The following is a 27,231-nucleotide window of genomic DNA, read 5'->3' on the forward strand; positions in this document are numbered from 1 at the left end:
TCCATTTTAAATGTACATTTGGTAGAATTTTGTCAAATTATACACCCATAGAACCATCACGACAATCAAGATGCAGAACATTTCCATTATTCCCAAAAGTGTCCTTATACTCCATCTCATTCAATCTTGGCCCTCAACCAATGATATGTTTTCTTTACTTTCTTTCTTTCTTTTTTCTTTTTGAGTTGGAATCTCACACTGTTGCCCAGGCTGGAGTGCAGTGGCATGCTCACAGCCACAGCAGCCTCGACCTGCTGGGCTTAGGTGATCCTTCCACCTCAGCCTTCCAAGTAGCTGGAACTACAGGTGTACAACACCACACTCAGCTAATTATTTTTTTATTTATTGTAGAGACGAGGTCTTGCCAAGTTGACCAGGCTGGTCTCAAACCCCTGGACTCAGGCAATCTTCTTACCTCCGCCTTCCAAAGTGCTGGAATTACAGGCATGAGTCACTGCATCTAGCTAATGATATGTTTTCTATCACTATAAATTAGAATTGTTTTCTGTCTCTCTAAATTAGAATCAAACAGTATGTACTCTTTCTGTATCCTGGCTTCTTTTGCTCAGTATGTTTGTATCCATCCTCCCCTTCTTCCTTAGTAACTGACCTGAGCAATATACCTAGCTAAAGTATTACACTTGGCCTTCCTTGCAACCAGATGTGGCTGTGTGATAAAAGAATGCCCAGTGAGGCATAAGCAGAAGGGTCATGTGGGACTTCTGAAAAAGACTCTGTAAAAGTGAGGAACAGATACCTGATACCCTTTTCCTTTTCTTCCTCTTTCTCTTTCTGTAGGCCTGGAATGAGGATCTGATGGATGCGCATTCCAGCAGCCATCTTGGAATGTGAAGTGAACAGGGAAAAAAATGAGTCTGGGTCTCTACACAATAGAGCTGCCATACCAGCTTGGCTTCCTTCCTCTTAGTCTGCTTTTACCTGCAAGAAAAAAAATATATACATATATATCTTGAACAAATATTCACTCAAATAAGAACAAATATTCACTCATAAGTGGACTCTGAGCACCTATCATAATACTACAAAAAAGGAATTGGCAGTAGTGGGACACTGCCAGGGGAGGAAGGGGGCACATATAACATCAGTAAAGGTGCCTGGTCCTAATTCAGGTGAAGTGAGGTCCAATGGGAGGCCTAAAACTTCACCTCTACCTAAACCACTTAGGTATACAATCCTGACTTGTACACCACACCTTTAAAATAAAATAAAATTTAAAAAAGATAAAATATTTGGGGTTTTTCTGTTATTTGTAGCTGAAACGAATGCTAATTACTCCATAGCATTCTAGCACATTGATTTTTTTAAAATTATGCATATGGTTGATTAAAAATCAAGTTGTAATTAAAAAGTAAACCTTTTTTCAAAAACATTACAACAACAGTTTAAGGAAAACATTATAGGCCAATATCCCTCATGAACACAGATGCAAAAATTTTGGCAAAATATTGGCAAATTGAATCTAGCAATACATAATAAGAATAATGCATGACCAAATGGAAAGTTGATTTAGCATTCAAAAATCGATCAATGCCTGTAGTCCCAAATATGAGGGATGCTGAGGTAGGAGGATCACTTGAGCCCATGAGTTTGAGGCTGCAATGAACCATGATCACACCTGTAGCAAGACTCCATATCTGGAAAACAATCAATATAATTCACCACATTAATAGGATAAAGAATAAAATAATTATCTCAATAGATGCAGAAAAAGAATTTGACAAAATTCAATTTCCCTTCATGATAAAAACTCAGCAAACTAAGAATAGAAGGGAACTTCTTCAACTTGATAAAGGACAATTCTGAAAAAAACTACAGCTAACAATACAGTTAGTTGTGAAAGACTGAATGCTTTCCCCTAAAATAGGGAAGAATGAAAAAATAATCTCTCTTGGCACATCTGTTAAGTCTTGTGCTAGAGCCCCTAGCAATGCATAAGACAAGAAAAAGAAGTAAAAGCATAAAGTTGGAAAGAAAAAAGTAAAACTTTCTCTGATTACAGGCAACATGATTATCTACATAGAAAATCCCATGAACTCTTTAAAAAAAAAAACCCCAACCCTACTAGAATTAATAAATGAATTTAGGTTAAAGGATATGTGGTCAAGATGCAAAAACCAATATACCAGCAATAAACAAAGGAAAAGTTAAAATTTATAAATCCCATTTACAATAGCATCAGAAAATATAAAATACGTAGGGATACATTTAATGAAAGATTTGCAAGACCTCTACACAGAACACTATAAGACATTGCTGAGAAAAATTAAAGAATATTTAATTGAAGAGACTTATCACCACATTTGTGAATTGGAAGATTCACTATTATCAAAACATCAGCTGTCGCTAAGTGGAACTGCAGGTTCGATGCAGCCAGGGGCAATGCAGCCAGGTGCGGTGGCTCATGCCTGTATGTAATCCCAACACTATGGGAGAGAGGCCAAGGTGGGAGAATCACTTGAGCCCAGGAGTTCAAGACTTGCCTGGGCAACATAGTAAGATCCTATCGCTACAAAAACCCCCCATATTTTACATGAATTTTTAAAAATTAAATATAGGTTCAATGCAATTCAGCTGTGTAAAAGCAGCTGGGGTTCTTAGACAGTGATTTATACAGAATTTTAAAAATAAGGAAATGAATCTAAAATAGAATAAAATAAGACCAATGTTGTGACAGAGACACATACAAGATTCTACAATAGCACAGAGGAAGAAAAAAATAGCTTTGATTATGTGACTCAAGAGAGACTCCTCCAAGGAGATAACATGGGAACTGGTCGTTGAAAGGGGGCTCCATACCTATGAGGTAGAGATGATCATAAAGGGCACTGATTTACTCATTCATTTTTGCTGATCATAAGGAACTAAACTCATCCCATTTAGTTATAAAAGAGAGTTTACACGTGGCACAGTTCAGAAGATAGAGTCTCATGGAAAGTTTTGGTGAGATATTATGGATTCCAAGTGGAGAGGGCAGTTCTGGTTATAAAGCCTCTCTCCTGGCCTCAGCAGCAGAAGCCCCTAAATCTTTAATGTCCATCTCTCTTGCTTCCTCTTCCCATCAGCTATTTTCTCTATTTCCAGACATTCAACTAGAAGGATAGGTTCAATTAGACCCAGATCATAAAGGGCCTTGTTTAGCCAGAAAGGTTGATTTTTGTCCTTGTAACCACTGAAGATTTCTAAGCAGGAGAAATAAATGATTCGATTTGACTTTTAGACAGACAATTCTGGCTATATGTGGAGAGACTAGACGGTACAGACCAGGGGAGAAGGTATTCTAAATCAGAGGAAATGAAGGCCAAAATCAATGAACTCAGGGAACATGGAGGTTGTAGCAAAATACTTCCTACCTTGGCCAAAAATTTTTATATCCTCTTAAGCAGCAGGGATAGGAGAGTTGTTAGAGCATCTGAACTTTGAAAAAACACTCTCATTGATCCTGGTGGAGAACTACTGGTCCAAAGAAAAGGACGCCTGGGGGAACAGAGAAGGGAAAACAGATGGAAGAGAGGGATAGATTTGGATACCAACTGGACTTGGTAGAGGTAGAAGTCCAATCAACTATAGACTCCAGCTTGGGAAGTTGGGTGGATAACGGTTTCATTTTCCAGGACTTGAGAAATGGGAAGTAGAGTAGCTTTATATATGGGAGTAGAGATGAGAGAGAGAGGTTGAGAGCAGAAGGTTGTCTACAAGTCCCACAGAGAGCTCAGGAACTCAGTCTGCCGGAGTGGGCCCAGCTGGAGTTGGGCTGATTCCAGTCTGCCCTTTTGCCTTTGCGTCTGGTTATGCTTCTGATTTTGCCTCCATGGGACAGAACTCACTGGTGAGGAAGATGTTCTCTGGGCATTCATCAGTTGGACAGATGCTGAGTCTCAGGAGTCTGAGCTCACATAAAGTAATTTTTTTCCATAGTTTTGTTTTTGTTGTTTAGCATGGGCTGTGTTAACCCCTAGACAATTGTCCCTTAGTTTAGAATGCTGGAACACATTTGACCAGTGTATCAGTTGGACTCCAGGATTTCACACTGATTGTTCCACTGAAGGGATTTTAATAAAGGGATGGTTTGCAGGGATGTGGGCCCGATTAGGGAATCCACAAGGGATGCTGAGGCACCCAGGAGCTCCCAACTGTGGGAGTGTGTTACCGCATGTAAGCCTGAAGGGGCAGAGGGAGAGGATGGTATGACTGGAGCCAGGTGGAAACTGGGGCGTTAGAAGAGAGACCGGGCTCCCAGAAGAGCAGCCACTGCCAGACGGAGCAACTGAATCAAGGAGGTGCAGACAGGAAACGTAAGCCCCCTCCAACTCCCTTCTTCCATCCACTCTCCAAACTCCTACTCGTGCCTCCCATTGGCTAATGCAAATTAGAAGCCAACCATGGGGAAGGGGAGGAGCTGAGCAAAGAAGAGTGGAGAATGGCCCAGGTGTGTGGGCTCAGGGATGAGAGAGAGAAAGCAGCCTGTGGAACGCAGCCTGGGTGAGGCAGTGGGGCAGGGGACTCTGTGGAATGGCAGAAAAGCCACAGCACGGAAGGCAAGATGCGCGCATCCCTGGCCCCGCCGCACACGGAGCCGTGTCCCGAGGGGCGTGCTGCCTGCATCTCAGGCCTCCACGGGCCAGCGGGCAAGCCAGCAGGCCGGACCACGTGACCGTTGACGCCTTCCAGCAGAGGGTCCCCGGGCTGCTGCAAGCCAGCCCGGCCCCTCACCTGGGGCTCCCCACGCGAGAGGAGGAGGGCGGAGCAAGGGGAGCGCCGGCGAGGCGAGGACGGGCCAGCCTCAGGGAATGGACCTGCGACTCCCCTTTTCCAGCAAGCCCTTGGGACAGCGCCAGCCAGGGGCTTTTCTTCAACGTACTTTTCACTGTGGTGAGGCACATTCAAAAAGAAAGAAGAGCGCATTCATCTCCAGAGAGCCGCAGCTCCGCGTGCCGCAGCTCCAAGTCCCGGTGCCCCTCGCTCAGTTCCTGATAAGTGAAGATGAAACTTGAACAACAAAAGGGAAGTCTCCTGGCTCCTACAGGGTATCAAATCCTGTTTCTAGATGGTTTCAGTTCTTAAAGACACAGGATTCCATATTTTCTCACCCAGTAAGCTGGAGGCAAAGACGCTTCAGTGACCACCAACCACATTTGCTTGGCCCTGGGGTGAAAAGGAGGTGCACCGCAGAGCCTTTCTGCAATCCAGGTTTGAAAGGGGGTCCCGATATTTTTGAAATGCATGATCTTTCTCCTTATTAATGTAAAGAATTGGTCTGGGTAAGTGCACAGATTTCCTCAGCTGGCTCTGGGCCCCAGAGGGCCTCTTGGGCTTTGACTTGCCGGATTTTTCTACCGGGGTCAGATGCCTCAGAGGCACACCATTAGTTTTCTTCTGGAGGTGGGAAGATCTGTACACACTGGCTTCAAGGTCACTCGCTCAGTTTGGCTTCAGGGAGTTTGCTGACTTCTTTGTGGCGCCCATGAAGAGTCCCTGGCCACTGGAGAACAGCGAGAGATTGGGATCTTCCTGCCTTCAAAGCATTTGTTCACAAATGCAGGTTTAGTTATGTGATCTGTAGTTTATTAAAGAGGCTGGGAGAGGAGGGAATTACAAAACACAAAGAGAAAAGCAAGAAAAATAAAAAGTGGGGCCAGGCGTGGTGGCACATGCCTGTAGTCCCAGCTACTCAGGAAGCTGAGGTGAGAGGATCCCTTGAGCCCAGGAGATCAAGGCTTTGGTGAGCTGTGATCGTACTACTGCACTCCCATCTGGGCAACCAGAGTGAGATCCCTACTCAAAAAAAAAAACAAAAAAAAGTGGGACATGTAGCTAGTAGGCATTTCCAAGCATGTGGCAATAAAGAAAGAGTGATGTGTCCACTCAGAAAGAAGAAAGAGAAACATTTCCACAAAGATTTCAATTAGGACCAAGAAGTTTTCTCACCAGAGTCTGATACTGAAGCAGGTGGATAAAAGGTACTGTGGAATCCTTCACGTCAGTAATTTGTTTATCCATTTATTTAAATAAGCAGTAACAATAGAATAGCATGCATGCTATGACTCACGAGATCACAGAAGCCTTCTGGGGAAAGCTACGTTCAGCCTGTGACCTAAAGGATGCTTCGGATTTAGAAAAAAAATGAAGGGGAGAAACAGCAAATAGGAGGACCTGATTCAGAATAATGCAGTCTAAGATAGCAGAACAGGTGAGATGACCTGGAGATTCTGCTCCATAGAAATGACTCAGTCGATACCCTGCCTGGTATTCTTGGTGTCGCTATGCACTTGGGGGAAAATTGACATCTTCTAAACACACTAGAAGTATTTGACACTGTTTAAAAATAAGTCTTTTAGAGGAAATATTATGCTCTTATTTAGATATGAAATAAACAAGTGTTAAAATTGTTATTGGTTGATGATAATTAACTGATGAGGGAACCACGCAGTTGTAGCCAGTTCAAGAGAATCCAAAGAACAGGCATATTTATAGATTTGGAATATTGAGATAAACATGCAAAGGGAGGCAGTCTGGTTTTTCTGAGGGAGAGGGAAGAAGGAAAATAAATCGATTGGCTATGGACAGGACATAATCTGCATGTCCATAGATAAGAATTATTTTGCATTGTTACCAGTCAGCTGCAACTTACAGAGTTGTCAAACCGTGCAAAGACACTAAAAGACTGTAATCAGGTAACCTGAGAGGGGTGTTCTGAAGACAATGCATAGTTTTCCCTTGCACTTTTCCCTTACAAGGCCAACCTGTCAAATTATTTTTCTTCTCTGGCCAGGGCCATTAGTGATTTGCGTATTAAATTCCTCTATGCACACACGATAAATTAAGTAACACTAAGCAAACATTAGGGACTTAAATGGTAATGATTGTAGAACAAATAAAAATGTGATAGCTATATGTACAACATTCTAATGAAATTAAAGATATCAACTGAAGAGATTTGTGTCCTGTGTCTATTTCTGTTCCATGTCTCAACCTTCCTCATCATCATCAACCTATTGTAACTTTCATCACTGTTGTTACAAGGCCTTGCTTAAGCAACTTTTCTGCTGACTTGGGGGAATTCCAAATTGACAACAGGCAGAATGACCTAGATGAAGAATTATAGGTGCAAAGGAAGTAGGGTGTGCCTGTGCTCTTAAATGGGGAAACAACAATGAGAAATTCACATCGCAAATATGAAGTGATTTGGGGAGGGCTGAAGTGGGGGCGAGGGCTTAACTGGGATGAAGACTGGGGAGGGAGTAACCATTCATTCAGTTATTCAGATAGATTTTTTTTTTTTTAGTGCTTTCCATGAGCTAGGCACAGCGCTAAGCCACCTAGCTTATACGGATGAATGAAATATACTTGCTGCCCTGTTGTTGCTTACAGTCTAAGTAGTTGTGTTCCCTGTTCAGCCCAGATGGGGGAAATCATTAGATCTCTTCTGTTCAAACTGAAGCAGGTTTGGAGGTAAGATTTCAGAAGTTGAATGACAGGGGGGCCCCTAATGTGTGTGTGTGAGGGGTGTCTTTCCCTTGCTGGTCTTGCTCCCAGCTCCTGCCCTCCCCCCCCCCCACTCACAATGGGTACTTAACCACTAATTGTTGGAACAGTTAACTTGTAAGTTAGTAATAACTAATTACTAATAATTATTTTATTTATTTTCATAAATATTTGGTGCCTATTTTTACAAAATTTATTGGTTTATTGAAAAAAAATCATTAGAATAAATAATTAGTTACTAATAAAGATGAGTGATAATTAACTAATAGTTCATTTGCAAATTAGCTGTAACAGTCAAAGAGCTGCCGGGAGATACAATCATTTGCTCTTTCTACTCTTTAACCTCAGGTTGCTGGCCACCACTTGTGTTTCTCAAACTTTCTTGCTTTCTCAATTTCAAAAAGTACTGTCTGGTGAATTGAGCCTTTTATGGGTTTGTGACATTCTGGAAGGTACTTTTTGGCCTTGCCACTAATCTGGAGGATAGACCGTGAGGAAGCTCCCGTGAAAGCTGGGGATGCTCGGAAAGTGGCCCTGAGCCCAGGCTTCTGGGTAACATGAAGCACATGTCCAAGAACCTGGCAACTCTGAGCTCAGACAGTGCAGGGACAAATCCGGAGCACAGCAGAAGCACACGCCCTGCACAAGGCAACGGAAAACTTAACCCACTTTCAGAAGAATCTTGAGTAATGGATGGAAAAATAAGTAGCAGGTTATTAAGGGAAACCAGGGAAGTTCCAAGCACATCTCTGGTCTTTCAGGATGGGGTCGTAGAATGCAAACACTGGACTCTCCCTCGCACTTTCTCCCAGGGCTGTGGTCAAAATTCTGGGCTAGTAGTCTTTGTTCTGATCTGTGATGACATTTCTGGTCTTCTTAAGAATATTGTACCAGAAAGGGTTATGCTAGAACACCCAAGAGAGTAGGTGAGCTGTTTCAGGGGGCAGCATCTGCCCTGAATACAGCCCAGGACTTAGGGTACAAGCCCTTCAAGCATATCACACCAAGCATATGGCCACCTGCTAAATACAGACTTGTGGTATGGGTTATTCTAGTGGTGATGATATCCATAGCAGTGGTGTTAACTACCCCTACACCTCTCACCTTCTCTATCCAAATAGAAAAGGTGGGGCACTTTCATCAAGGTAGTCAATTTCCTTTTTATAATTTAATTTATTTTTTATTTTAAAGATGCGGGATACAATTCAGGGTTAGGTATACAATATGCAGGTACCTTTGTTGATGAGGTGTGCCCCTCCCTCCCCTGGCAGTTTCCCTCAACTGCCAATCTCACCACCCCCACCCCCACCCCGCCCGGGCAGTTTCCCACTATAAGGCAGTCAATTTCCAAATGGGCAGTCCAGAAATGTTCCCATGACTCCAAGCATGGGGCAGTTTCCAGAGACGCTGGCCTTGGAGAGCCTCATCCTCTCACTTCAAGTTATGTAGCACCGTGGGGGAATACGGGGTGGGGGAGCGTCCACCAGTGTACCTTCCTGTGGATTCAGTAACTTCCCCAGGAGAAGAGATGGTTTGGGTTCAGAGCAAAAGGATCCCCATTCCCTTCTTCCCTTTTCCCTTCCCCAACCCTCTTCTATCTTTCCTTCTCTTCCTCTCTCCTTCCTCCTCTCCATTCTTCTTTCTTTTTGCTCCCTGGCTCTCTCTCATAAGTCTTCTTCCTGTAGCACAGATAATTCTGACAGGACTTCCTGGGTACTGAGGGAGGGAAGGTATTCAGTGAGAGTTGGGGCCACCCCGTTTCTTCTAGTTCTTGCTGGGTCAAAACTCCATGACAGTAAATACACACAGGGTTGCACAGATCCTAGCATTGATGGGAAAGAAGAGAGGGGCTTTTGGGTCTCTCGCTTTCCTGTATGTTAGAGTCATTTTTCCTAACCAAGGTTTGGGGCCAAAACTGGGGCCTGATTCAGTGAAAGAAACCCCAAGCTTCAAGGCTGGCTGGTGCAATACAGGCAGAATTGCGGACAGGAAGTGGTGTGGCTGTGTGGGTGTGAAGGAAGGACTTCCTCCCTCTTTGATACTTTCTATGCCAAGGGGATCTTTCTCAGGCTGCCTCCCCTCCTCCCAGACCAACAGACAGCCACTCTAAGACTTCATGTAAATTCCTGGCATGAGGCCTGGCACAGAGCAAACTGTGAATACAACCAATCCAACCCTCAGCCACTTGTCCATTTCCTTGTCCCTCCTGGAAGAAGATAATAGTTTCTCAAGTCTCTACTGTACAGAATTTTTCCTTTTTTAGAGTAGAAGTAGCTCAGTGGACATTTGGTTTTCAGAACTCTTGTCTTAGCTCATTATCTCAGAGGGGACATGTTCCCTAGCACCCTGTGATATCCTGCTCTACCCTAGTTTTGGTTTCCTGTCTCCCAACTTACTGTTTTAATGCCAGAATGGAGGCAGTCTTGATCTTTCCTGAATTGAGGCTCAACCTCAATGAATACACAGCAGCCAGGGAGGAAGTACCCTGAGTTCAGAGTTAACTTGAATAAAGGTCTTGATACTAGATAAAGCAATTAGCATATTAGAGCAAAATGACTGACTGGGAGATATTTCGATGTTTAGATGAACCCACAATTGGTGGATTCACCTGGGAACAAAGAAGAATCAGTAGGCTTCTGCTGAGGTAGATGTTAGAGCCCTCTATCAAATAGGTAAAAACAGGCTGGGAAGCCTGATTCAGTGAAGGAAACCTCAAGCTTCAAGGCTGGCTGGTGTTTGAAGGAAAGATGATGAGGTCATGAGAATAGCTCGAAACATGCTGGGTGAGAGATACTGTGAGACATTCTCTCCGAGACAACTAACAGGCAAATGAATAGATATCCAGGTCTACTTTCGGAAGAGATATCAGGTTCTGGGCACATATGTGAATGTTGTCAGTATAGGGATAGAAGGTGCCTAAGATGAAGCAGGGAGAGGGAAGAAGAAAGATAGAAGCCAGTGTCATTGTCTGTTGGAAAATAAAGGAAGATAATGACCAAGTGTGGTGGCTCATGCTCATAATCCCAGAACTTTGGGAAGCCGAGACAGGAGGATCGCTTGAGTCCAGGAATTTGAGGCCAGCCTAGACAACATAGTGAGACCTCATCTCTAATAATAATAATAATAATAATAATAATAATAATAATAATAATAAAGCAAAGGAAGCTAAAACTTGAGGCATGCCTGTTACATTTAGTAACCAGGGCTTACTGGTGACCTCTAAGTGGGTAGTTTTAGCAAGAGCTAGATCTTATGGCAGAGCCTGGCAGATTTTTTTTTTTAAATTGGAGTCTTATTGTCATCCAGGCTGGAGTTCAGTGGCATGCTCACAGCCACCACAGCATTGACCTGCTGGGCTCAAGTGATCCTTCCACCTCAGCCTTCCAAGTAGTTGGAACCATAGGTGTGTGCCACCACATCCAGCTAATTTTTTGATTTATTATAGAGATAATGCCTCACCAAGTTGCCCAGACTAGTCTCGAACCCCCGGGCTCAGGCAGTTCTCTTGCTTCTGTCTCCCAAAGGACTCCACACGGCAAGCCTGGCAGATATTCACCAAAGTCAGTTCCTCCTCCCCCTGAGCACTTGGCTGAATGTCATTTCCAACGTATCTTGTAACCGGCTGAGTCCCTGTGACTGAGTTCCGGCCAGTGGACTGTGGGGGAGGATGAGGACTGTCACTTCCAGGACATAGCCCTTTACCTCATCCCCCATGGACCCCTCCTCTCCAGCCCCCCAGTCAAAGTGGAGGAGCGGAGGCACTGCGAGGCCTTGGGGACACAGAGAAAATGGGAGCCGGGGGACTATGGGAGATCAAGCTGGACACAGATGAAAGAAAATCAGGCCAGTGGGGCCAGCAGACATGGACACCCTGGGGTTAGCAGCAGAGCAAGGGAGCAGCCAGCAGAATGATAGTGAGCATAAAGGTCAGAGTAGCACAGCTGGATTTGGGAAGTCAGGTCAGCCAGAGGGGTCCACAACTCCCAAGAACATGGAAGGAAGCTCTGCAGGATCAAGCTGAGACCCACAGCAACCTGCAGGCCTGGAAAGTTCTGGAGCTGAAAGTCAGCCGCCAGCAAAATGCCTGCTGTGTTCCTCCTCACAGCCACAGAGACCCCTGGGACCCTGGCTCTGATCACAGACGGGCTGCTTAGTGGACAGTGCTGTCCTGATCAGCCTTGTGAGTTGATGATAGAGGACATGCCACATGTAGACACCAGATGGGCAGGACTCAACTTAGCTCCTTGTTGCATGGCTTCCACCTAACTCTATGAACTCAACAGCGGATGAGGAGATCACCTGAGGTCTCAACCTGCTTCTACTGCTCACCCCCAGGTGCCCTTGAGCAAGCTCCTTCCCCTCACTGCATCTAAGTCCTTCATCTGCAAAATGGAGGGGCCAGCGTGAGTGACTTTGATGTCTCTTGTACTATAAACTGGCATCATTCCCCTGAATCAGCTACATCAGGAAGTTTTTGCCCCTGACTTCCCGCAGGCATCAGCCCTGTTCCCTATCAGCTGCCTCCCCGTGCCTCTGATGAGGGATATTTTGCAGCCTTCATCCTGTGCCTGTTACAGGAGACCAGGCAGGCTTCCAATAGGATGGGAACCCTCCCCAGGAAAGAGAGGGCTCATGGGGAGTAGGCAACGCATACTTACAGGCGTCAGCAAGTTCTTCACTCCTGGGAGGGGCTGCAATCTATTTTTTTTCTTCCAATTTCAACAATATTTACTCTTTAGGATTTGTTGTAGGATTTGATTTACCTAGTAATTCAACCTTTAATGGCACTAATTTTGGTAAAGTATATCCACATTGGGAGTATAAGTTTTCATTTGCTGTGTAGCTCAACAGATCTGCAATTTGCATTCTGGGGGGAGACGGTTATTGTATAGGACTGACCTAAACTTTGCAAGACATCTAATATCCTTAACTTCTACTGACTAAATACCAGTAGAAGTACCACCCCCATCCCCCACCCTCAGTTACTGTGAGAAGAAAACATCTCCGCAACGTCAAAGCTTTTTATAGGGGAGCAGCCTCACCCCAGCTGAGAGCCATGGGTTAAGAGCAAACCAGAAAGTTCAATAAAATAAACACCCAGTCAAACCCTGCACTCAGTATTCCATCACAGCTATAGTCATGTTATCGTCAATCCTGCATGTCCAATGTCTCGTTACATTTCTCCCTACTCAGTTAATAACACAAACAGATTCAACACAAACTGTCAAAAAACAATTTTTAGCCAAGAGGGTCAAGCCCTGTGTATTTTCCCAAAAGCAGCAATAAAGTTGGGCAGAAGCTAAGCCCAGGACTGCATGGAATATTGGTTTTTAGCTGTGGCAACAGCACAAAACAAGAAGCATACCTGAACATATCATCAGATTTGGGCTGTAAGAGGGTTGCTGGGGTTTTTTTCTTTAAAAAATGATTTATTATAAAAAAAAACTTGCTCCCTCTATTGAGTCAGTTCAGCAATGCAGCTCCATTCTTTTTAGGATTATTAGAGCCCAGATAATTTCAGACTAAAAACAAAAAATAAAAAACAGGACTATAGGGTCAGTAACATATTCACAGATATGTCAATATGCATCCAGGAACATTGGTTTCATTTCTTGATCGGAATGCCTATCATCATAAAGTCTTCTGCTAGAGTCACTTCTTGGAGATCCAGCACTGACTCAACTTGCTTTTTTAGTTCTGCAATGCCATCTGTTTCTCCTTCTCTGGTCAAGACAACTGGTTTGTACCTCTGACTGAAGTGAGTCAGAACCAGCTTCTTTGCATGGCACAACTCTGCAAATGTTGCTGCTATCTGTGGTGTGCCATGGCCATGCTCCTTTGCTTTGTCCATCTGGGCGTCATCCAGGGTTGCTTCATGGATCAACAGGTCTGCTTCAAAGCATAGCTTCACTCCTCCATCACCCACAACCCCAGAACAGTCACCCAATATGCAGATTTTTCTTCCAACAATAGGTTTTTTAAAGACATCTTGGGGATAAATTGTAACCCCATTTTCCAGAACAACAGAAATTCCATTTTTCAGTTTCCCTTAGGCAGGACCTGGCGGAACACAGAGGTCTTTTAGTTTCTGTGCATTGGGTTTACCTGGGCGTTTCTTTTCTATGACTGAAAACCCAAATGAGGGAATTCTGTGAAAAAGGCGGAATGCTTTTACAACAAACTGTTCATCATCAACCAGAAGGTATGAGCTTTCTTCTGAATCTAATAGGATAGTTCTTCCTTGCCCCTCCTTGGGTGGGCTTTCTGCTCTGTTCGCAAGGGCAAACTCTTTTGGTTCTTCTGCAGGACACTGATCTGCGGTAGGCACCAGCTCATGGACCATGTAAGGGAAGACCAACTCCATGTGAGAGAGCTCCATGGTTTGCCAGATGAAGTCCCGAAGCCCTACAGGGCCGTAGATTTCAATAGGCTATTTGGAGACCATGGAGCCACTCTGCAGACTGATGGTGCAGAGGAGGCCAGGAAAGCCAAATAAATGGTCTCCATGAAGATGTGTGATGAAGATCTTGGGAATTCTCCCTCAAGGGTTCAACCCAAGATAGTAAATAAGTAGGTTTCCATGGTGTATACCTCAAGGCCACATGCTCCAAGGCTTCTTCCTCCAGCAACCCTTTTCTTGACTTCCTTCTAGGTCCAGTGCGTCACCATCAGTGACTTGTAGTGACTTCACTTCCTCACACACTGGCCACTCAGTCAGTCACCACTTGCCTCTGGCTCTACGAGTCCCTCTTAAATGGACTCTCTCATCTCCACCCCTCTCTCTACATCCTCATTCAACATTCTCATACTCTTATTCTCGCTCTCAAATAAATCACCGCTGCCTTGGAACTGGTCTCTCTGATGCTATTCTCTCCCAATCCATGTGCCATTCGAAAACTCTGTCCTGCTTTAAGCTGACTTTTCATAAGCTGTGTCTGTGTTCCCTCCCCACAAAGAGCCAGCACTCGCCCTCACACCGAAGGACCACGGCAGAAGCACCCTGGGTTAGAGATGGGTATGCTGCACCCGTTCCCAGAAATGTCACATCCACAGACATTTTCTACCCTTTGTGGAGTGCCGCAGCAGCCAGCAAGGCCAGGCCCGACCCCAACCCAGCTGTCTGCTCTATTTCTTTTCTTTGTTAGCCATCTACATTTACAGCAAAGCACTTCCCTTTCTGTCCCCTTTTCTTGTTCCCTAAATGATGGGATGGCTCCACTCTCCAGAACCACCTCTCTTTCAGGGAAAAAGAGAATTGGAGTAGGATGGGGAGTGTCTTACCAATCTGCTTTCCTCCCTGGGACACCTTCAACATGGCTTGGTTCTGAAAGACTATAGTCAGACAGACAGAACTTTTGAAAGGAAATTGCTCTTCTCATCTATCCAAATATTTGTTTAAATAAGGGGACAGATTCCCCCCCCCACACACACTCATGATTCAGACTAATAACTAATACAAAGTTTTCCTCTGATCCTGTACCTACTTAAGGAATGGGAAAGTGCCAGGAGCACACAGAGCAGTTGAGAAATTCAACCTGGAACAGAAACTCTTCCACAACAGTCCAGCATGGGCATGAGAGTTGACTAAGATGGAGGGCTGTATACAGGATAAAACAGACATGAGTCATATCCCACACGCCCCTTCATGACCCAGTTGGGTCAACAACTTTTGGAAGCCTAGGGTGGCAAGGAAGTCGTGTTGGCCTATGCTCCGCCACAGCCTACCATGGATGTGACCAGGTAGGGAGGCAAGGCCCATGAGCCACAAGACAACCCAAGGAGACACTCATCTGCTTAGTTTCTATTCTGCCAGGGTTTCTCCTCCTCCAGAAGTAGTGTATTGTGCCTCTAAATTCCAAGAACTTGGAGAACAGAGAGATAATAATCATTTTTATTACCCAAATTCTACAGGAATTTCTGCATAAACGATTCTGCATAATAGCAGAACCTACTAAATGCCAGGGTGGATGAGAAGTCACTCCTGAGGGTGGCCTTCCTGTTGGATCTGCGTTAAGGGCTCTGAGAGCCAGTCACCTGCCCTGTGGGGCATCATGCTGAGTCCAGTCTGCCTGGGCGTTCCCAGGAGGCGACCCCGCCACAGGTCCCCTTGTACACAATTGTGGAGGGAAACCCTTCCTCCCAAGTGGGAAAGCAACCAAGTTCCCACGTGGCCGAGGAGCATCCTCAGGCTTCATCGGGGCAGGCAGCCAGCCACAGGGTCCGGCCGAGGAGGCACCGGCACAAAGTTCATGGGGCAGAGCAGCAGCGGGCACATCTTTTCGTGTTCCTTCAGCACCTCGGTCAGGTGCTGCAACTCCTCGGTCAGCTTCCCGATCTCTCTCCGTAGCAGGGTGTTTTCTTGCTCCAGGCATTCATACTCCTGTGGGAGGCAGAGAACGGGCAACATCGTTTCTGAAATTGCCCTGACTTCCTCTGTCCCCCCAGCAGCTCTACCCCACACTGCCCACCTCACACTGCCCACGAGCTGCATCATCATGTCCTCTCTGCCACTCAAATGTGTTCATTTGCATAATGTCTTTCTCCTCCCATTACCATGAAAGGGTCATCAGTGCAGGGCTTTGTTTTCTGAATCTACTTTATTGAGGTATAATTTACATAAAATAAAATGCATCTATAATCCAATGTATAATGTATAATCCAATGCATTTTGACAAATATATACATCTGTGTTGATCAATATACAGAACATTTCCATCACTCCAAAAAATTCCCTCATGCCCCCTGGCAGTCAGTCCCCTCAGCTGCCGATGTGCTTTCTGAAGGTCTCTGCTAGGTTCACAGCTATACCCCCAGCCTATGACAGTACCTGGAACATAACATATGTTTGTTGCACGAATACATGAATGAAAACAATCCTTGCTTTGCTCCAGGACCCATCTGGTTAGTTTCCACGCTATTGGGGTTTACAAAGGCTCAGAATGGGAGAAGACCAGAAAGATCCCTTGGCCCAACACACACAATGTAGAATCCTTCCACATATAATTCTAGCGCAGACACCCAACTTGTGCTGAGCACTTCCACCTTCAAAAAACAGTCCCTGTCATGTCTGAGTTGTTCTATTAGAAAACTCTTTGAAAGGATCCAAATCTACACCTTGGACTTGGTTTCGCCCAACAGAACCACAGAGTAAATATAATACATTTTTCAACATCACAGTTTTTGAAATGTAAGAATATAGCCCCATACACTCCTGCTTGGATATTCTCTGAGTTCAGCTATATCAGGTCTTCCAATTCCTCGTGTCAGGACTTGCAGCCCTTTGCCCTTCTGGACACCATCCCCGAGATGCACTCCCATATGCCAGAGTCTCTGAGAAACTGCTGCTCTAAGAAACTGTTGCTCCCAGGATGCTGTGCATGATTCTGGGGACCATGCAGAGGGCAAATGTGTGGCTGTGGCCTCCTCTGTGCTGGACCCAAGGTGTTGAGTATTCACCCTGCGCATGCAGAGAAGTGCGAGTTTTGTCTGCATGTGCTGCTTCTATGTGTATACTGGGACGATAACTGATATTACAGAGCTTAAGGATAGGGCTTTACATCTGTCTTCACTGAATCTCATTCTTTATTTGGACACCTTTGATCCTAGCAGAACCTTTTTATATCTCGACTGTGTGGCCTCCTGGATGTGTGATACCACACAGCTTTAAGCCACCCCACTCACTTGATAAGCAGGTCTTCCTCTTCTGCATCCAAGTTATGAATAAGTTCTTCAACACACAGCCATTGGCCGAGTTCTATGGAATGCCAATAGAGACACTCTCTAGGCCCAATTTTACTTAAATCTTGCTGACATGCTTTCATTCACTTCTAGCTTACAGTTGGAGTTTGTTGTCCCATGAACACTATGTGTTTCCCAAGCTGGGGATCCAACCTTATTACCCATTCCACTTTCCTTCTTACTAGTAATTTTTAAGAAATATCACTAAGCCGGGCTCGGTGGCTCAGCCTGTAATCCCGCGCCTTTGGGAGGCTGAGGTGAGTGGATTGCCTGAGCCCGCGGGTTCAAGACCCGCCTGGGCAGTGAGACCTCATCTCTACAATAAATCAAAAAATCAGCCGGACGTGGTAGCTCATGCCTGTAATTCTGGCTACTTGGAAGGCTGAGGCGGAAGGATCGCCGGAGCCCAGCAGGTCGAGGCTGTGGTGGCCGGGAGCGGCCACTGCACTCCAGTCTGGGCAACAGAGTGAGACTCCAACTAAAAAAAAAAGAATATCACTAAAGCTGGGCATGGTGGATCATGCCTATAATCCCAGCACTTTGGGAGGCTGAGTCAGGAAGATTGCTTGAGCCCAGGAGTTGGAGACCAGTCTAGGCAACATAGCAAGACCTCAACTCTACAGAAAATTTAGAAAAAATTAGCTAGGCACAGTGGCATGTGCCTGTAGTCCCAGATACTCAGCAGGCTCAAGTGGAAAGATCACCTGAGCCCAGGAGGCTGAAGCTGCGGTGAGCTGTGATCATGACACTGCAATCCAACCTGGGTGCCAGAGTGGGACCCCGACTCAAAAAAGAAAAAACAATTATCACTAAAGCAGTCTGATCTTCTTACAGTCCTGAAGACACATGTAAATTCTCAATCCTGCCCCTTTGGTCACACAGTTCCCAACTGGAATGTCTTTCTTCCTTCTCTGTGTGGGACTAGTTAAAGCCTACCACTTCCAAGAAGGCTTCACAGAACCACATCTTTTATCACAATGTTCTGTTCAGTCTTATGTCATACTCAGTCTCATTGATGTCAAATAATGTCTCTCCCCAAAGGTGAGAGATGTATAGGAGCGTCTGCTACCCTCTCTCATATCCCTGCCTGATGGGCCCAAGTACCAGCATCTACTCACTCAGTGACTTCTTGGTCTCCTCTTACACCTTCCTTCCCTCCCTCCCCATCTAGGCATCTTCCTCTCTTACAGAACCAAGTGGCCTGGAGGGTCTGACTGCAAAGTCCACGGAGCCCTTCCCAGACAGGTTCCCAGGGTGGCCTCCTGGGAACACTCCAGGGCAGCAGGCTTCTCTTCATAGGCTGACCTAGGTCAGCGTGGCTTCACTAATGCACTGGCCCCATTCTGTCTGCATCCTCCTCCCTGGTGCCCACCCCCAATGCCTCAAGCTCCCCTTTGGCTCCTGACCAGCTCTAGTCCTTGGAGTCAGAATTTTATCTATGCAACCAGCAACAAGCCCTCCATGGGCAAGAGGAGAGGAGGGTCTGGATGGGAGGATGGGGGTGGAAGCCAAGGGATCGAGGGAAGTCCACAGGCTGCAGAGAGATGAGAGAGGCTGTAACATGCACATGCGTGCACACACACACTCTACTCTGCAACCAGAAATGCCCTTTACCTTCAAGGGAAAAAAGGAAAGTAGATTTGAATGGTTCTAACAAGCTAGCATTTTAACTATGCCAAAGAACACAAAGTTCTTTTCCTTCAGCACGATATTCCAAACTGCTTTTCTGCATTGACTGAATTCTGCAGCAAGATACTGAGCTTCTGAGTTTAGTCTCTAGAAGCCACGAGGAGCCCTGAGGCCTAATGCCTTACTGAGGCACCCTCGCTTTCCCCAACTCCCTGCTCAAAGAGCCTTCAGAGCTGCCTGGCACAGGCAGTCATGCAGGCCCCTCTCATCTGCCTTCTCCACAGGGACTTTCTCTTCTGGAATTTAAGTTTTGCTCATTCATCTGCTAAGGGACTTTTACGGAGCTGAGGGAATAAGAAGAAGAGAAGTCAAAATCTTCAGGTGGGACCGGTTCTACAAAAATGAAAAGAGCAGAAAGAAAAGAAAGAAGAGCCCAGAGAACATGGGATTGGAATAAAGGAGAAAGAATGAAACCCACTTCACACTGAGAAGAAATTACTGGCATTAATGTAAACAGAAAATATGCAAAGAACTTTGAACCCTTTATTTCCAAAGACCTGATCCATCTAGCTCAAACCCTGCTGGGTTTCGAATCCTTTGCCACAGGAAGGTTTGAGGTTACTCTGCTGCCTTCCCTGGGTATTTGCCAGGACATGGTTTCAAAGCAGACACCTAAAATTTAGAAGTAGTGAAATCACTGCAAATCCCAGTTCTGTCTCAAAAATTTAGCTGCCTATGTTAGCGGACCTCAACTAGGGCAGCTTTGGCTCTCTCCAAGGGACATTTGGCAGCATCTGGAGACTTTTGGTTACCACAGCTGGGGGAGGGGCTGCTACTGCATCCCCTGGCTAGATACCAGGGATACTGCTTAATGTCATACAGAGCACAGGACAGCCCTTCAACAGCAAGAAATCATCCAGCCCTACATGTCAACAGTGCTGAGGTTGAGAAACCCTCTTCTGGGCATCTAGGAGCAGTTGACTGGGAATTGAGGAGCTGTCTGGGGATATTTAGGGTTCAGGGTGCCTCTGAGGCTGAAGATAGGATCAAGGAGTGGTAAAGAAGCTGATGTGGGTACCCGGGACCAGAGATGACAACTAAGGTGAGAAGGAAAGGAGGGGTAGGAAGAGGCCATCAGGGCACAGCTGCACACAGACCCCATTTCACAAGTTAAGAAGACTAAAGCTCTGAGAGGTGCAGTGACTTTTCCAAGGTCATACAGACTTGGGATCTGATCCCTGATTTCAAGGTGAACTGCAACCCTCATACAGCATCAATAATTCTGTTTTCGGTTGGCAGTGCCTTGGCCCCAGTTTCCCCATGGTAATTACCAGCAGTGAAAGGCCATAAGATCTCAGAATTTTACAATAAGTCAATCAATTCCCAAGTCTTAGCTTCCCAGCAGAAAAACTGTGTCACTAGCAAGGTCTATCCACATTAGTGTCATAATCAGTTTCTAAACCAAGTGGGTACTGACATGAAGCATTCTCCCAGAACATGCAGTATGTGAAAAAACCATGGCAACACACCCACAACCCTACTGCCCAAGTCATTTGTCAGTTTGTAACATTTGGGGCTTTCGAGGATAGCACTGCTGCTCTCCTTTTCTGACTCAAAATTCTCAGTTTTACACCGTTGGGTACCCAGTCGAACCAGCCTGACCCACTTCTGAACCATAGTTTAGGTTGTCCTAAAGGTCTTGGCTGTTTGTTTTGGCTCCCATTTGTGAGTGCGGACTTGGGCACACGCCTAATGTTCAGAGATGAATGGAGGTCAAAATCCCCATGAGAGGTGTAAGCGAGTAGAAGGGACGATTTGAAACCCACAGTGAACACCGAGGTATGCAGACCCACCTCAGGAACCACTCTTCATCATGGCAACTTAACTGCCGGAAAACTCTAGTCGAAGGGCAACCCCAGCTCCTGCCCTCTGGCAATGACCTGTGCAGGGGCTCTCCCTTTCCTCCCCTCCATGGAGTTCCTGCCTTGATGGACGGCCCTTGGGCTTTGATGATGGAAAGCCAGGAGGGGAGGAACTTGGCTACAAACTCCTAAGAGCAGGAGGTGAAGGAGGTTTCTGAGGGTGTTGGAGAGGAGAGGGGCTCAGGAGCAAGTGGGGTGTGTGAGTGACATGGGCAGGAGAGAAAAGTGACTGTTTTAAGCATCTTGGTCTAAAGATTCCCCCTCGGGGTATTCAAACAAGGCAAGTGAAGAGCTTGAGTTACTCTGAGATACTCAGGAACGCTACACCACAGCATGGCATAAAGGAACCAGTGGGTAAACCCTCTTAAGGAGCCACCAGCTCCACAGAGCAGCAGGCAGTCATGGCCACCAGGGGGCTGTGTTCCAAGTCCCTCTGTGCCTCCCAACGAGCTAGTCCCACTCCAAGTTTGAGGAGGTTTCCATGCTTGGTATCCCCATCCTAGATGTGGCATTGGAGGCCCAGGGTCCCAAGCACATAGCAACGTGCTAGCTGCTCTGCACTCAACTCACTGGAGCACAGGAAACTGGCTCTTTGCCCCATTTTTTAACCAGGCACCCCAGCTCCAACAGGTAGATTTAGTCATTCAACATCCTCCTACTAAACTGTTGGATCTGCAGAGCACTGATCCTCATAGCCACAATGCCTTCCTGGAAGACCAGGAATGAGCAGGGAAGGGATTATCCACATGCCACCCTTCGGTTCAGCAATGATATCCCTCTTGTTCTGCAGACGGTTTGGAATGTGTTTCCATTTTCCTAAACCAGTATCCCACTCCCTCACACCCTCTTGTGACCAGTGACACTATATGGACGGTGAGGGTAGGATCGGGGTTACAGTTTTGGAGTTTGCATACAGATGGAGCCACTGTCCTGGCCTCCTTGACCCTGTGTTTCTTAACAAAGCTGGCCTTGCTGAGGTGACCTGCCAGTGGTACATAATCCTGACGCATTCCTCTAGTCCCACAGAGAAAGAGGAGAAGAGGGTGCTCTTCTATGGAGAGACTGGGCTTCAGATCAACCTGTCCCACTTCTGGAAAGGGCAGCTGGCGTGACCCTCATGCAACACAGTCTCTGGGCAGGAGAGCAGGGTGGGTACCCCATGGAAGGGCTCTCCGCCCCATGCTTCCAAGAGGGATCTGGCAGGGGTAAATGTGGCAACTTCCCTAAGTTCCCAGACACCTGGTTCACTTGGTTATTAAATCTAACAATAAGAGAAATGGAGAGAAATTCGATGCTTCATCTGGGTGTCTTTTTGACAGTAGTAAAGTTATGTGAGTATTTATGTTATCTTTGGTGGTAGGCAGGATAATGGCCCCTCAAAGATGTCTACATCCTAATCTCTTGTGCCTGCGAATATATTTCCTTACATAGCAAAAGGGACTTTGCAGAGGTGGTTGAGAAGCTTAAAATGGGGAGGTTATCTTAAATTATCCAAGCAGGCTTAATGTAATCACGAGGGTCCTTGAAAGTGAAGAAGGGGGTCAGGAGAGTCAGAGAGGATGAGACCACAGAAGCAGTGTCAGAGCAATGCAGCACAAGAAAGACTCAACCAAGCATTGTTGGTTCTGAAGGCGGAAAAAGACCATAAGCCCAGGAACCATGGAAGCCTCTAGAAGCAGGAAAAAGCATGAAAACATATCTTTTCCAGAGCCTCCCGAAGGAATGCAGTCCTGTTGTTGATACTTGACTTTAGCCTAGTGACACCCATTTCGGATGTCTACTGCCAAAACTGTAAGATAGTAAATGTGTGTTGTTTTAAGCCACCAAATTTGTGGGAATTTGTTACAGCAGCTACAAGACACTTTCACTGGGAAATCCTCTGCTCCCCAAGGACAGGAACCATATCTTCCTCCTCTCCTTGTGACCCAACGGCTACGCCTTGGTATTTGTGGGACAGATCTATTCAACTTTGCTTCATGAAAGTCCTTGTCTGAGATACTTAGTCACCTCTGGACACATAATTGGTCTGGACTTACAAGTAATTAAAAAATAAAACTAGAGTTAAATATAGATTATATATATTAGAGTTATATATATATATATATATTAGTGCACCTTGCTTACACTAGGAGCTTCTTGAGGCGTAGACCCCTGGTTGTCCCGCTGGTACATGTTGTCTGAATACAGGACTGTGTACTAACTGTGAGCCCCAGGCTCCTGCGGGTATTATTTGGTAACATGAAGCCAGAACCACAATTGCTTCAGGAGCAAGAGGGAAGGAAGAGAGAGGGCAAAGAACATTGCAATTCTTCTGTGGAAATTATACACAGTACAAACAGAGGCTGGGAAGGACCATCCTTGACCCTGGTCTGGAGACCCTCCTTTCTAGGCCTAGCCAAAAAGAATGTGACACTTAAAACTGACACCACGCTGTGAATTTATGTCGGTGGGTTGCCCCTGGGCTGCGTGCATTCTACATTTGTTCTCTGTTCATTGTTAAAGAGTTTGAGATTGCCCTTCTCCTCTCTCTGAAACACCTCAGAGTCTCTGTGTTCTCAATGCCCCAGACTGGCCTGACAGAGACAAGCCATGGCAAGAAAGCACAGCAGGAGAGAGCTAACCTAACATCTTTAATCATGCACACCAATCCCGTGCAAAGAAGAAAGCAGGGATCTGTCTCCCAGTCCCTAGACAGGTCCTTGGATGGTTTCAAGGCCAGTTCTTGGTATGGAGCTATTCCATGTCCTGGTTGTAGGATTGTGTGGATTCAAGCTTAAGGGTTGAGGAAAGTGGAATGGGTTAGGATAAATCCTAAGCTATGTGAGAAAGATGTGAGAAAGATGAAAGATGTGTGAAAGATGGTTAGCTCCATTAATTATTATTCGAAGACAGCAAGAAGAGGAGGTCTCAGGGTAAAGAGACACAGTACTCTGTTATGAATGTGGTGCAATGGCGAAACCTGCAGCAGACCCATTGGGAGACTTCTAAGCCAATAACTGAAGTTATGGGGTGTAGAGACCAGGACAGAGGGCCTGCTTAGAGTAAGTAATCAATGTTAGGAAAACACATTAATAGAGTACATCTCGCAAGGTGGAAGAAAAAAGCACACAGAGTCTGAAACCTGGTCAACACCAACGTTTAAGAAAACAGAGGTAGAAAAGCTAACAAAGAAACTAAGAAACAAAAAGTAGTGAAGAAGAAAACTAGGAGATGTGGTCTTTTAGAAGCAAGAGAGGGAACAGCTTCAAGAAAGGATGGTCAAAGGTGTCAAATGATCCACAGAGGTCAAGGATGATGAGATCAGAAAGAGGACTATGGATAGAGCAGTGCCAGGGCACTAGTGGCTGCAGAGGGAACAGCTTCTGCAGGGGGTGTGTGTGCGCATACATGCATGTGTGTTTAGGTGTGAGTGTGAGTTGGCTGTGTGTATCCACACATGTGTGTTGTGTATGTGTGTTGGTTGTGAGTGGTGCATGCATGCATGTTTGAGTGTGTTATGTGTTGGCTGTGTGTGTACACGCATGTGTGTTGTGTGTGTGTGTTGGTTGTGAGTGGTGCATGCAGGCATGTTTGAGTGTGTAATGTGTTGGCTGTGCGAGTTCATGCATGTATGTTGGGTGTGTGTGCTGTGTTTGTGTGCACTGGGTGGGGAGGAGCAGAAATAAAATCACAGAGGACTGGGGAATAAACAGGAAATGAGGACACGGAGACAGCAGGTGTCAGCCACTCTTTTTAAGCAGGCCAGTAAGGGGAGAAAAGGAAGGAGGCAAGAACTTGAAAGGGAATGGGGACCGAGAAGGGGCTTTGTTTTGCTTTATAATGAAAGGAACTTGAGTATGAGAAGCAGCCGGTGGATGAGGGAGAACTGAAGATGTCCATAAGCAAAAGATTCAGAACCCTAGGCAGGAAGGACCCGACAGAATTAGATATGTGTGTGGCTGAATTCATGACAAGGAGGACAGGGACCTGATCACCCCCGCCCCCGTGCAAGGTTGTCCCTTGGCTCTAATGCAGTCTGCCTCAACCAGTCTCACCTCATGGAGTTTGTCGGCCTTCTGGGTCTGCTTCTTCCGACTTCTCTGAGCAGCAACTCGGTTTTTCTCTCTCCTTCGGACCTTCCTGTCATCATCCTCGGGGCTCTGGAGGAAAACATTTGTGAGGTGTGATGCTGTGGCCCCTCGCCTCACCCTTTCCTGCCCTGTCTCCACTCAGCATTGCTAACCGAGTGTCACCATTTTACTCGTAGTGGGCGGCAGCCAGGTTGCTCCATCAGTGGGCTAACCACAGTCCCTAGTCAGGGAACACTCACCATGTGCTGTGGCTCTGCCGAGCTGTTGGGCCCCACGACCACCCAAAGAAACGTGTGGTGTGACCGCCACTTAAAAGATGAGGAATAAGAAACTCAGAGGGCTTAAGGAACTTGCTCCAGGTATTATAGCCAGTAAGTGCATGAGTGGGAAGTGGAACTCAGGTCTGTTGGTCTCCAAACCAACGTTCGTAAACCTCTACCCCACAGGGCGTGTGCCTGGAAGAGCGGTGGTGTCAGTGCTATTCATCGGAGGCTGGGCAAGCTGGGGGCATCCGCTACCTGGAAGTTGTCATTTGCCAGCCTTTCCCCTAACCCCCCCACAGGTGCTTTTGATACTGTGTGCTAGTCATGATTACACTTACAACTAATGACAACCACACACCTCTATCAACACAACAAATGATCTTAAACTCCACTGACATGTGTTCATTTGAACAATTCTTTTTTTTTTTTTTTTTTGAGTTGGAGTCTCACTCTGTCACCCAGACTAGAGTGCAGTGGCCGCTCCCGACCTCCGCAGCCTCAACCTGCGGGGCCCCGGCGATCCTTCCGCCTCAGCCTTCCAAGTAGCTGGAACTACAGGCGCGCGCTACCACGCCCGGCTAATTTTTTTATTTATTGTAGAGATGAAGTCTCGCCAAGTTGCCAGGTGGGTCTCGAACCCGTGGGCTCAGGCAATCCTCTCACCTCGGCCTCCCAAAGCGTGGGATTACAGGCTGAGCCACTGAGCCCAACCTGAACAATTCTTGACTGACACTTTGTTTCAGTGGTCGGAGTGAATCAGAAAGCAAATTTATGATGTTACTTGAAAGCTCTTAACTATGAGATTTAGCCAAACTTAGTCAAAACCTTCAAGTGTGATCATGAAACAGGCAGGCAGAAAAATGCACCCACCACAGTAAAATCACTTCATTCGTTATAGAAGAAACAAAAGTAGAGCTATAGTCACTTTCCAGAATCCAGTGAGATGACACCAAGAGGGAAAAAATATTACCTTTAAAGAGTTTAAGACCCAAGAGGTTAGTGGGCCACAAATACAGAAAAGCTACTCAGTTATTAATATTAATGGAAAGCAGACATTGCTAACACACAATAATGGGTATTCTAAGTTCTCACTTTATCTGTTCTTGTATTCCAAGTAAGAAAAACACACATGGCCGGTATCGGTGGCTCAGCCTGTAATCCTGCGCCTTGGGAGGCTGAGGTGAGTGGACTGCCTGAGCCCGCGGGTTCGAGACCCGCTGGGCAACATGGTGAGATCTCATCTCTACAATAAATCAAAAAAAAATTAGCCGGGTGTGGTAGCGCATGCCTGAAGTTCCAGCTACTTGGAAGGCTGAGGTGGAAGGATCGCCGGAGCCCAGCAGGTCGAGGTTGCGGTGGCCGGGAGCGGCCGCTGCACTCCAGTCTGGGCGATAGAGTGAGCCTCCAACTCAAAAAAAGAAGGAAAAGAAAAAGAAAAACACACATGTGGGTAAGAATTTTCAGCATTTGCAAGAACGGAAGAGTATAAAAGGAGAAGAATAAGTAACAGACATAACACACAGAAGCGGCCTGGAGACAAAGCTTAAGGGAACAGAGACAAGGTATAAAAACATGGTTTTTTTTCCTCTACAGGCAAAGTAGTCTTGATAAACACAGGGGGAACGTGTGATACAGAAGACAGAACTTCAGCTTTGGAATAACACAGATCCAAGTTTTGTCTCTTACTGCCAATGGCCTTGGGTAAGTGGTTCACATTCTCTGAATTTTCAAGTTCCTCATTTATTGTAAGTGTGATTCATTCATTCTTTCATTACGCATTAACTGAGCATCTACCACGCACCAGGTACGATCCTGGGCACTGGGGATATAAGCCCTCAACAAATGATCCGTGATCTCTGCAGCCTCCATGCCAACGGCCTAATGCTTAGGGCTGGCAGAGATGAAATGAGATTTTTGCCCTAAAGCTCCCAGCACACAGTATGCCCTCAAGAAGTTACCTGCTTTTGTTGCAGTTACTGTTATTTTCTTTTTATTGAATCCCTATGGTGCTTTTCATGAAATCATGTCTCTTTGTTCTCCATAATCAAAAAGTCACAGAACACAAGAAAGCAGCCTGGTTCAGCCCCAGGAAGCTGACTCTAAACT

General features: G+C 45.9%; 1 protein-coding gene and 1 pseudogene across 1 annotated transcript; both read right to left on the bottom strand.

The window, feature by feature from the left end:
- Nucleotides 1-13,108: 13,108 nt before the first annotated feature.
- On the bottom strand, nt 13,109-14,560 carry LOC103276162 (annotated as a pseudogene).
- An 820-nt stretch (nt 14,561-15,380) lies between these two features.
- Nucleotides 15,381-24,931, bottom strand: BATF3 (basic leucine zipper ATF-like transcription factor 3; the record flags this gene model as incomplete). Its single annotated transcript, XM_008073573.1, has 2 exons — nt 15,381-15,883; nt 24,827-24,931. Coding segments are annotated over 2 exons (294 nt in total), but the record flags the coding sequence as incomplete, so codon positions are not given.
- Between the last annotated feature and the right edge of the window lie 2,300 nt (nt 24,932-27,231).

Source organism: Carlito syrichta, unplaced genomic scaffold (genome assembly GCF_000164805.1).
Source record: "Carlito syrichta isolate Samal-C Ts95f unplaced genomic scaffold, Tarsius_syrichta-2.0.1 Scaffold315946, whole genome shotgun sequence".
In the NCBI taxonomy this organism is placed as follows: domain Eukaryota; kingdom Metazoa; phylum Chordata; class Mammalia; order Primates; family Tarsiidae; genus Carlito; species Carlito syrichta.